Source organism: Etheostoma spectabile, chromosome 1 (genome assembly GCF_008692095.1).
Source record: "Etheostoma spectabile isolate EspeVRDwgs_2016 chromosome 1, UIUC_Espe_1.0, whole genome shotgun sequence".
NCBI classification, from domain to species: domain Eukaryota; kingdom Metazoa; phylum Chordata; class Actinopteri; order Perciformes; family Percidae; genus Etheostoma; species Etheostoma spectabile.
This window is the reverse complement of record NC_045733.1, coordinates 449889-461914: the sequence shown is the minus strand read 5'-3', so window position 1 is coordinate 461914 and position 12026 is coordinate 449889. Positions and strand designations below refer to the sequence as shown.

Here is a 12026-nt window from a genome sequence, read left to right as displayed (position 1 = left end):
CTATTGGCAAACACGTAAGTTGTGAAGCAAGAAAAAAAACACATTTTATCTTAAGTACAGACAGAATAGCAATAACTAATACATCCCTCCTCGTCTCTCTGAGTGAAAAAGTGGCTCAGGTGTGGGGGTCACCAGAGGGAACAGCATCACCATTGTGGGGCATGTCATGAATAATCATTGAAAGTGTCCCATTTTGGATCAGCCTTTGTCCGCATGTCACTCAACGTGTGCATGTCAAATGTTGATTAAAAGAAGATAATCCTATTAGATAATCCATCAACATAATGGCCACTCTCTGCAGAGTTGATTTAAAGTGTTTTCTGCTAAACTATTAGTCACAAAGTCAAGACCGCAGATTATAAGGTGCTATCTCACTCGGGGCATAAGGCGTACATCATATACTTACAATACTGTAGATACATTTTGACACCAGCATGCTTTCCCTGCATGGCATCATCTGTATCGTCTCCTCAGCTTCGCTGTGATGCAGAGCGCTGTCTAATTTAGCAGAAATGTGTGCACTGCAAGCTGGTGATCAAATGTGTTTGTAGTTGATGCTATTTTAAAGCTGTAATTACAGAAAGGATTTGGGTGATAACTCATAATTGGTGTTTATCATTCATTCCGAGTGTTTATTTGAATGTAAAATTGCATTAATGTTGGTTTGCAGATAAACTGATGCCTGCGCACCTTGCAAAATTATTATAATTAAAGGGTCATTAGAGTGAACAAGCCACTGGAACTTAGGCCTGAATGATTGGTTGTCTTCATGTTTGAAGATGTTTGTACCTTTTGTGAAAGACAAACCAATTACGCCTAAAGTGTGGGGTGTGTGTGGTGGTGTGTGTGTGTGTGTGTGTGTGTGTGGTGTGTGTGTGGTGTGTGTGTGTGTGTGTGTGTGTGTGTGTGTGTGTGTGGTGTGTGTGGTGTGTGTGGTGTGTGTGTGTGTGTGTGTGTGTTGTGTGTGTGTGTGTGTGTGTGTGTGTGTGTGTGTGTTTTCCTCCTTCCTTCCTTAGCTGGATGAAGGTACACCGCCTCAACCTGAGGGTTCATTTGTAGATTACCAGACCAGTATGGTGAGACACTCTAAGGCTATTGCTGTCACTGCTCAGGAAATGGTAAGCGTTCAAATAATTGCTTACATTGTTGAAATGTTTTGAAAATATAACTGACTATGGAATACGTTTTTGTTTCATTAGATGGAAAAAAAAACCTTTAAAATGAAATGTTTTCAATATCAAAATAAAACCTCAGTACTTCATTACCAACCACTTTGTGTCACAAATATTGTCTTTATATGGTACACGTTTAGCGCTTTATAATACAGCATATTATTATTGTACAGGCAGCCCCTTTGTGTACAGTTCATTAACAAGGAGCCCAGAGGGGAAGTGGAGTAAACGTTTGTGTTTTAGTTTGGACTGACAGTCGGTGTGGTTTTATCTCCCAGATGACCAAATCAGTGACATGTCCAGATGAGCTGGGGGGCCTGGCCTCTCAGGTCACTGTGGACTACAGCCAGCTGGCCGTTCAGGGACGACTGGCTGCTTACACAGCTGAGCCAGAAGAGGTAGGACAGCCTGGGCGTCACCCAGTGACAGATTGTCTTTCCTATTATACAGCTCCGCTACATCCTTGACACACATAGCTGCATGTGTATAAAAAATGGAATGTGAACAATAAGCCCACAGGAGAATTTCATGGTGGAGCTGAGATACATTTTCTGTTCAACCATTTACAGTACAGATTTAATTGTGATCTAAATTGTCTCTCACAAACTGGATTCCCTTTTTCTGCACAATAATAGCTCAATAAATTTGTCCTGTACCGTGTTCTCTGTTTTCCAGATCGGTTTCCAGATTAAGACCCGAGTGCAGGAGCTCGGACATGGATGCATCTTCCTGGTCCAGAAGGCTGGAGCTCTGCAGATCACTCCCTCTGACGGCTTCACCAAACGAGAGCTCATTGAATGTGCCCGTGCAGTCACAGAGAAGGTACAGTATTATCTTATCATCATCTATAATTAATCTGGGTTCAAATTTTCTTATCTTTTATTTCTAAGAAATGCCTTACATAGTTCTGTCAATTATTGTGTGATTAATTATTTATATCCTATATTGATGATAAGTTGCTCCTTACATACCCAATATATTACTTTTCTATCTTCTCTTAAGTATATTAAAACAAAATCCCTCAGGGTTGGAGGTTTTCCTGCTTGGTCTTGTATGATCCACTCCAAACACTAACGCTGCAATGTGTTGTTCTTTACTGGAATAGTAAAGCATAATTTTCTAGCTGTATAGTTTACACCAAGTGATTCTGCTGTCATGGAATCAACAAGATAAGAGGGTTAGTGCTATAATTCATTTCATCACGTGCCTCCTGAATTAATACATTTTGGAAGAAACCAATTGCTAACGGCATGCTTTAGCTTCAAAGGCTGTATGTTTATTTCATTGTCCTTGGCAAAATGCATTACACTGCAGACTGTAAATAATTCATGCTTACTGATGCTGCAAACTTCTTTTAGAGATTTTAGCATTGGGGAATCCCCACAAATTTGATGTATACATTACAAAATATGACTTTTCTTCATTTATTTTACTTAACATCTTCATCACAAGAGGAGAACAAGGTTGTCAATGTAACATGTCATGCTTGCTCTGTTTTAATCTCCTAACCCAACAAGTGTCAAGTCATTTTCTTCTAGTAGCAAGAGTCTGGAAAATATCAGGTAATCATTTTCTCCTGCCACTCAGGCATCGGTGAGGAAAACAAATGGAGTCGAAATCAGTTTGACACATGCTCATTTCACTGAGTGAGCGATGTTGTGCTTTGCTCTGCACCGACATGGTGTTTTGCTGTCAATGCAAAAATTGGTATCCTCTTGCGACTAGTGTTTTGGGCTTCTCAGTTGAATGCATTATTTGTCACGTTCTGAGGAGATGCATTTCACAAATAATGCAAAATGGAAGTGTTTGTCAGAATCCATAGCAGTGTGTTACTTTTTATTCTGCTCCGTTTTGACCAGTAAAGGTGTGTTCAAGTCCACTCCAACTGACCAAATTGTAGTAATACTACTTTACAGTAACAAATAGATTCAAAAAAATAATATATTGGTTGCATACAAATTAGGTAAAATACACTAATCCAGCTGCTTTTCAAACACTTACGGTACGTTAAATACACTTCCTGACTTAGGTTAGATCTTTGCATATCCTCACCTGTATGATTTTAGGATGTGATGTCTGTGTGTGTCCTCAGGTGTCCTTGGTTCTCTCGGCCCTCCAGGCAGGCAACAAGGGCACTCAGGCGTGCATCACAGCAGCCAGCGCGGTGTCTGGCATCATTGCTGATCTGGACACCACCATCATGTTTGCCTCCGCCGGCACACTCAATGCAGAGAATGACGAGTCCTTCGCTGACCACAGGTTAGAGCAGGAAATGTGACAGATTGTGTCAGTGTGCAAATACAACTGTGCGAGACAAACACTAAGTCTACAAGTACAAGACGTGACTGGAGTCTACGATTTGCCCTCTGGTTATCTTTCATCTGAAACTGACAGAATGACATATTAGCTGGTGAACATGGCGCAGGAAGTCTCCCTCAGGGTTTAAAAGAGAGGAAGTGTCAAATCTTTACTCCTCTTTCTCCTAGACAAAAGACTCCACTTGGAGGCAGGATCCCTGAGGTGTTATTTAAAAAAAATAACAATAATAATGTATGAAATAATTCTGGTCATTTTCTATGAAGTCTCACACTGTTAAGCAAATGTTTAGTAAATGTGTTTATAATCTGACTGACTTGTGGACAACGTTGTTGGCCTAGTTGTTTTTGAATTAATCTACTTCAAAGAGATATATATCTAATGATCCACAACAAGACTTGGCACAGTACATGCAGCTATGGCCAGAAATGATTAACCTAGATCCTTACAGATAATATTTCGGGAAATTGTACTGTACCTCACCATAGAATCATGAAAGCAGAAATGAAGAGAAGCCATGCTGGGGCAGGATGAAAGACAACGGACTAACTTTAAATTGTGTCACGCAGCTTGCTTAAGAATCAAGAAGAAACTTTGCAGTAGCTTCCTGGAGTTTTTTTTGTCAATTTTAGAGTAGTAACAGACTTGACTCGCGGCATGATCCTACCTATCCTCAGTGTCTTTGATATGATGACTGTGATTTACACACATTTGCATTTTTTTTTTCTGCTGGAGTAAGATGTCTAGATCAGGGCTTCAGTCATTGAAAGAATGACACTTTTGTTGTCCTTTTTCTGCCTCCACATCTTCTCTCTAAGGGAAAATATTTTGAAGACGGCCAAAGCCTTGGTGGAGGACACAAAGATGCTGGTGTCCGGTGCGGCTTCCGGTCAGGACAGGTTGGCTCAGGCCGCCCAGTCTTCTGCCAAAACCATTACCCAGCTCACAGATGTGGTCAAACTGGGAGCTGCCAGTATTGGCTCTGATGACCCTGAGACACAGGTTAGCCAGCCTTGTTTGTCTTCCCTCAGCTTTCTTTTTGTCCTTTATTTACTGTGTTATCAGAGATGTGGAAGAATTGCCCGTAAATGGCGATAACCTTTTCAGTGTTTTGTCTCTTTCCCAGGCTGAGTTGTAATATATTTGTGTCTATCTGTGTGTCCTTTCTCTAGGTGGTTCTGATAAATGCTATCAAAGACGTGGCCAAGGCGCTGGCTGAGCTCATTAGTGCCACCAAGTGTGCAGCAGGCAAGGCAGCAGACGATCCGTCTATGTACCAGCTGAAGGGCGCTGCCAAGGTGAGGGGATCTGCAGGTCCTGAAACTATGGCATTTGATTTAAAGATCTCCGGGGATTATATATACAGTTAAACATGGTGTCTATGTCTTTAAACATTAAATTAGCAGTCCTGGGATGCGTTCCTATGTCCCAGTGTATTGTTTGTTAATTGTATAATAAGAATGTAATCACAAAAAAACATTAAATTAGCATAATCAAATCAGTTGTGCTAATTTCTTTTCTAATAGGCAGCCATTGCTCTTATCTTCTCCAGTGAGTATAAGGGTCTTATTTTCCCTTGCACCTGATATGAAAAAGGTCTATTAAAAAATCTTCCATTCTGTATGTATACATAGCAGGCATCCATTCCCCTTTTGCTAAGACAAGGCCATTAATTAGCTACAACACCCTTCTTGTTATTATGAAACCTGTTCACATTACTTAAACTAATGTAAATAGCCAGGACATTGATAATTTGGATAGCAGGAAACTGGCATATTTGTGTCCAGGATAAATCATCTGAATCCTTGGATTCAACACATATGCAATTTACATTTTCCAAAGCCACGTAATCCACCGCTGACGCTGCTGGCTGCTCATTATCACCTCGAGCTGTGAAGTTTGGAAGGAAAGAAAGTCTGTTTTCACAGCTCAGTGTGTCAATTTAAAGGACCTGAGGTGAAAAAAAATCTTGGAAACCATTTGTAAGATTTTAGCTTCAAGTCTTGAGGGGAATGAGCTTTCCTGCATGGGTGCTGTGCGCCCCCTAACAGTGAGTTTGATGTAGTACACCCTTGTAGTCCTGTGCAATGCTTGAGCCATTGAAGAAAACACTCTGGGCTTTAAGCCATGATCATACAAAAAGGTTTTCTGAAAATGCTTGGAATGTAAGACATTTTAGGTGGAGCCACTGTGAGACATGTATCGTGTTAGCTGTCCTATATTTGGAGTGTGAACAATCACTGGATGTGGTGATATGTAGGTATCGGTTGTTTTTGTCTCTGTTTGTATTTTTCTTATTCTTTCTCTCCTCAATATCACAGATATAAACTAATAATTTTTTTCCTTATGGACTCAAAATGGATTGAACTATATTTCCCGGGTCTACTGTACATAATTTGTTTGCATTGGTCATCATGACACATAAACATGCTCTAGTACTCCATCATTGCTGTGAAATGTGGATGTGAATGAGCGATTTAATCATTTTTCACTTTTTGTGTGTCTGTGATGATATCTGTAGGTGATGGTTACCAACGTGACTTCCCTGCTGAAGACAGTCAAGGCTGTAGAGGACGAGGCCACTCGGGGCACCAGAGCACTGGAGGCCACCATCGAGTGTATCAAACAGGAATTGGCGGTGAGGACGGGTGTAGGGCATGTGAAAGGAAGGATATTGGACAACAATATAGAGCTGGGCGATATTTCTTTTATTTATTCTTACTTTTTAATAAATCCCAGTGAGGAAATTACAATTGTTTTCACTCTGTTGTTAGAACACACTACCCCCACTTTAGGCATGAAGCACACACACATTCTCCTATACATGCACATATGTATAGGAGAGATGTCAGAATGACGGGGCTGACCCTAACTAATGGAAACGCACCCTGAGCAATTGGTGGAGTTTGGTGCCATGCTCAAGAGCACCTTGGCAGTGCCCGGTGAACTGGCAACTGTCCAGCCATCATTCCACACTCAGCACTTTGGTCCGTACGGGGACTTGAACCGACGTCCCTCCTGTTGCCGACCCAACTCCTGACGGACTGAATAACTGCCACCCCGAAAATGGAAAGAAAATCACAATATTTTTGACCAAATACATCAATGTCAATAATGCGGCAAAATTGTATGGTGTAATGGTGCTTTCACAAAATATTTACACAATGAGAGTTTTGATAAATAATCATCAATAGTGTAAATACAATGAATAATTGGGGAAAGGCAGATAACATTACAGCTTGTTAACCCGGTAAATTCAGGAAATTACATCACTTTACTGTAATGCAGCCTTTCAAACCAGGAATCTCGTATCAGTCTCATATCATGTTATTAAGGCCTCATATGTTAATGTTGATATAATATACAGATTTTACCCAACCCTACAACAGTATCACCCGTGTCACCAACTTTACATATGATGGATTGATGCTGAATGATGGCTTTGATGATTTAAGAGTAATATTTTGGCTTTTTGCCTTTAAATTCAGCTAACCAGCCATCCAATCAGATTTGTACACTAGCTGTCAGATAACACCCACCCACTTTGTCGTCCACAGGTGTTTCAATCCAGGGATGCTCCCAACAAGACGACCACACCTGAGGAGTTCATTCGCATGACTAAGGGAATCACCATGGCAACTGCTAAAGCAGTGGCTGCTGGGAACTCTGCCCGGCAAGAGGACATCATCCATACAGCCAACCTCAGTCGCAAGGCTATTTCCGACATGCTCACCACCTGCAAGGTTCTTTTTTCCCCTTTACATAATAATTCATACATGTCTTTATGGTGTTACATGATGACTAAAATATACACTTTTTATATATAGTGACTCCTAAAAGGAAAGTGTATCATTCCTGTTGAATCTAGAGCATATATGTTTCTTTCAGCAAGCGGCCTATCATCCAGAAGTCAGTGAGGAGGTGAAGAACAGAGCGCTGATGTTTGGATCAGAGTGTACAACTGGATACATTGATCTACTGGAACAAGTGCTATTGGTAGGTTGCACAGTGTGTCAGTGTATCTTCAGAGGAAGAGATATTCTTTATTAGCATTTACAAGTAAGACATTATGCTCAGCTTATGCTGAAATATGTCTTATTCCCCCCCTTTCATGTTTTCCAGTATAGAAAAGATATGACAGTATGTACTGAATGAAAGTTATCAGATTACTTGTTTCCTCTGATTTCATCTGATTTTCCAACACCTCTTTGAAACTATATGACGCTCACAGTGAAATATTGAAACCCAAGATGTCATCATTTTACGAGTGCACAGTTACATAAACTCAAAACATTCTAGATTTTGCTTATCAATCTTTACATGCATTTAGCTGACGTTCAGCCTGACATATTTGATATAGTCAGACATTTGCTAAAGTTTTGTGGTTTGATGCTGTGCCACACACATTTTGTAAGGTTGGAGAATAGAGTTTTAGGCGTATATTACAATATAATTAATATTTTTTTATATATGCGCCCGAATAGTCTGTTCTTAATGTGTGTGTGTGTGTGTGTGTGGGTGTGTGGGTGTGTGGGTGTGTGGGTGTGTGGGTGTGTATAGGTCCTGCAGAAGCCCACTGCAGATCAGAAGCAACATCTGGCAGCTCGCTCCAAACGTGTGGCAGGAGCTGTCACAGAGCTCATCCAGACCGCTGAGGCCATGAAAGGTAAGGGCTCATACACACTGCACATACTTCTCACGCTAACTCCACAGTGTTATATTTGTTAAACTCAAATAATCTATCAATAACTGTTGCTTTTTTTTTTTTTTTTACTAATGAAGTTTCCAATCAAATCTGGCATTGTTTACTATCCCCCAGTAGGAGACTGCTGAATCTATAAGAGAATTTCCCAAATGACAGCAAAACATTCCTTTAAACAATATAATATAAAGTAATATCCCTGTCCTCTTTCTCTTGCTACAGATGGAGGTAAGTTAGCATTGTTTCCTGTACTGTGACTTATTTCACCAGTTGTGAGCTGTTCGACACCTTCTCTCCTCAGCGCTAACATTGACTCATTTTGAAATCCAGCTGCTCTCAGTCAGCTCCATCCGTCGTGCTTCATTTCACGTGCAGTCTCATTTAAAATATAAATTACTCCATCTTCATTGCATTGATTGGCAGTTTGTGAACTACATCAGCTATGCATGAGATGCAGTGATGTGTGACACTTTTTTTCTTCTTCTGTGTGATCACAGTGTTGTTATTGTTGTGGGGCATGATCTTTTAACACACTGCTTTTGTGTTATATATATTTTTTTAACATTTTCCTTTTTTTTTAAATCCTATGTTCAAATTGAAATCTTAATCTTACGTCCGTGTGTGCGTGCGTGCCTCAGGTTCAGAGTGGGTTGACCCCGAGGATCCAACAGTGATTGCAGAGACGGAGCTGCTCGGAGCAGCAGCATCCATCGAAGCGGCAGCAAAGAAGCTGGAGCAGCTCAAACCCCGAGCCAAGCCCAAGGTGGGTGACCACGTGACTCATAACACACTGTCAGTGTATGGAGAGGTGAAGGTGATACAGCCAAAACTGTGTTAGATGCTTATCCAACTAAAAAAAATCATAATTAAAAGCTATATCACAGCAAGTTAAATAAGTGTTCATTACAATGGTTAATAAATACATTTGTTTGTATCTTCAGTATGTGTGTATGTACAGTATGTATGTATGTATGTATGTGTACTGCATATATATGTGTGTGTGTGTGTGTGTGTGTGTGTGTGTGTGTGTATATATGTACTGTATGTATAGTGTGTATATGATATTTATTTTGCAAGATGGCCTCCTTTTAAAGTTTCATTATTATATATTTAATAGGTGCGATATTATTGATGCATTGGGCTAATGCTAACCGCTTTCTATACTGTTTAGTAGTTTCCAGTGGTGTTAGAAATACTCAGATCCTTTGCTTAAAGCTATAGTGCGTAGTTTCTGCCGCCCCCGTGAGGAATTCTAAGTCACCACAACAATATTGCCGGCGCGTCCACGTGATACAAGCCTTCTGTGACCTTTTTTAAGCTTTTTTTTAGCACTTTATCAATGTTCCCTGCCTGTCTGTAAACACGTCTGTTTTTTTATGGTGGTTTATATTCAAGTTTTAGTGTTAATGTTGGGAGTTGTTGTGATTTCATAGTAACAAAATGACCCATTTTGTTCTTTTGACATTCACAGACAGGGTACTCTGTGTCTTGTGCCGTGTCTTCCCTGTTGTATATTCCCATTACATTTGCTTTTACCTGAATCTTTTAATTTGATCTTCCCATAACACTCAGGCACTCACCCTTCACTCATTATTAGACATCCAATTTTTCTCTCTCTCTCTTTAGCTGATGCTTCCCTCCATTGAGTTTTTGAAAACTCACTGAAACCACATTATATTTTCTTCAGCCATATACCCTTCTGCCATGTTTCCCTCTCTTCTGCCAATCATCCATCCATCCGTGCTGGTTCTAGCTAAAGCCTGTCCCAGTATATGTTCTCTGGCTCCCAGTTAACCCCTCCCCTCCTTCCCTTCCTGCCCCCACCACCGGAGGCCTTCTCTGCAGGGCTCTGTCTGATATGTTTGATATATTAGGTTGTTATTCAGTCCCAACTATATATCAAACATATTCCTACAGTGTCCCGCTCTGTCTACAGACACTGTGTGTGTGTGTGTGTGTGTGTGTGTGTGTCCGTGTGTGTGTGTGTGTCCGTGTGTCCGTGTGTGTGTGAGAGAAACAGGCAGACGTAAATGTGATTGGATGTGTAATACTGACAGAGCCTTGTTGTTGTGCAGAGTCTCTTTTCTTCTTCAGTTGCATCTAGCTCCCTATCAGCTGTTTAAAAATCTGGCTCTGTGAAGCTTTTGGAAGTCATCTTTTGTTTTTCCCGTGTGTCAGTATTGATGGGTAAATCATTAATCATATGTAACTTTTACCATCCCAAAGTAAAAAAAAAAAAAATGTTTATAGCATATAGTTCTAGTGGCACTAGATTGAGTTGACCAGAGTCACATTTAGGAGTAGTGATTTGACGTGACATTCCACTTTGAAATTGAGTGGTACTGAAAGTAACAAACTAACAATCGCATGAAGGATCCTGTCTGACTGATTGTTTTCCTTACCCCTCAGCAAGCTGATGAGACGCTGAACTTCGAAGAGCAGATCCTAGAGGCTGCCAAGTCCATCGCTGCAGCCACCAGCGCTTTGGTCAAATCAGCCTCGGCTGCCCAGAGAGAGCTGGTGGCTCAGGGCAAAGTGGGCCTCATCCCTGCCAACGCTGTGGACGATGGACAGTGGTCCCAGGGGCTCATCTCAGCTGTAAGTGTGTAGTAAAGGACCATTTCACACGCTTAATAATCTGAGGCACAATTTTGCCAACAACATTTTCTTTCTCTGCCTCTCTCTTCCAGGCACGTATGGTAGCGGCAGCGACCAGCAACCTGTGTGAGGCAGCCAACGCCTCGGTGCAAGGCCATGCAAGCGAGGAGAAGCTCATCTCTTCAGCCAAACAGGTGGCAGCCTCTACTGCCCAGCTGCTGGTGGCCTGTAAGGTGAAGGCTGACCAGGACTCCGAGGCAATGAGGAGACTACAGGTACCGGACAGACAATTCATTCTCATAACATGGAGCAGGTTTAGTGCTCTCGTTTGTTGTCTATTCTTTTTTATGCTACTCTTAGCTGTTCTCAACTGATCTCTTTTTTAAATAGATTGCTGGGAATGCAGTAAAGAAGGCGTCAGACAATTTGGTGCGGGCCGCTCAGAAGGCAGCGTTTGACAAAGCAGATGAAGACAACGTGGTGGTCAAGACCAAGTTTGTGGGTGGAATAGCACAGGTAAGAACGTCAAGTAGCATCAAATAACATAACAAGCTCTTGTTATTTAAACAGGAAATCTTTCCAACTTTTTTCAGTTATTGCTGGTGTTTTAACAGTATAATCTTTACCATCTACTACAGCCCCAGTTGATTATTCTTTGTAATACCGCAGCTGAGGAATTCACATTTTCTGTCTGTCTAGATCATTGCAGCCCAGGAGGAGATGCTGAGAAAGGAGAGAGAGCTGGAAGAAGCCAGAAAGAAACTGGCTCAGATCAGGCAGCAGCAGTACAAGTTCCTGCCCACCGAACTACGAGAGGACAACAACTAAATATTCTCTCTTGAAGCACATCTGTGTTTGTGTCCCTTTTTTTACTGGCACACTTGAACAGGTATGTGGCCAGCAGCGACTTCAGATGTGTTGCGACTGATCTAACAAAACAGGAATGCCCAAGTCTGCGGTGAGTCCAATTCACATGGAAATCTCTCAAAGTCATCTACTTGCAAGTTTGAAATACTACTGTATGGAACTGGCTACTTTCCCCAAAAACTATCATAAAGATTGTGGTGATTCAACTGAAGAACTGCTTTTTTGTCCTCATATATGGCATAATTTCTTTGACTGATCCAATCTGAACCAGAATGTGACATGCTCGGGACAAACCGCACAGCTATCATGCTCTCATGTTTGCCCATAAGCTTCAGTCTGTCTTTTTTTTGTCTTTCATTTTTTTATTACGG

The 12026-nt window shown here is 41.2% G+C and overlaps 1 protein-coding gene across 1 annotated transcript in view; it reads left to right on the top strand.

Annotated features, from left to right (window-relative positions):
- The window catches only part of tln2a (talin 2a), an 84002-nt gene extending 71976 nt beyond the window's left edge, over positions 1–12026 (top strand). The window contains exons 43-57 of the mRNA XM_032519734.1: positions 1017–1118; positions 1451–1570; positions 1848–1994; positions 3265–3431; positions 4307–4490; positions 4661–4786; positions 6010–6126; positions 7046–7231; positions 7377–7484; positions 8049–8154; positions 8829–8953; positions 10600–10788; positions 10881–11063; positions 11179–11304; positions 11488–12026. Coding sequence (XP_032375625.1) covers positions 1017–1118; positions 1451–1570; positions 1848–1994; positions 3265–3431; positions 4307–4490; positions 4661–4786; positions 6010–6126; positions 7046–7231; positions 7377–7484; positions 8049–8154; positions 8829–8953; positions 10600–10788; positions 10881–11063; positions 11179–11304; positions 11488–11616 — 2115 coding nt within the window. The 3' untranslated portion in view covers positions 11617–12026. The remainder of the gene's footprint in view (positions 1–1016; positions 1119–1450; positions 1571–1847; positions 1995–3264; positions 3432–4306; positions 4491–4660; positions 4787–6009; positions 6127–7045; positions 7232–7376; positions 7485–8048; positions 8155–8828; positions 8954–10599; positions 10789–10880; positions 11064–11178; positions 11305–11487) is intronic.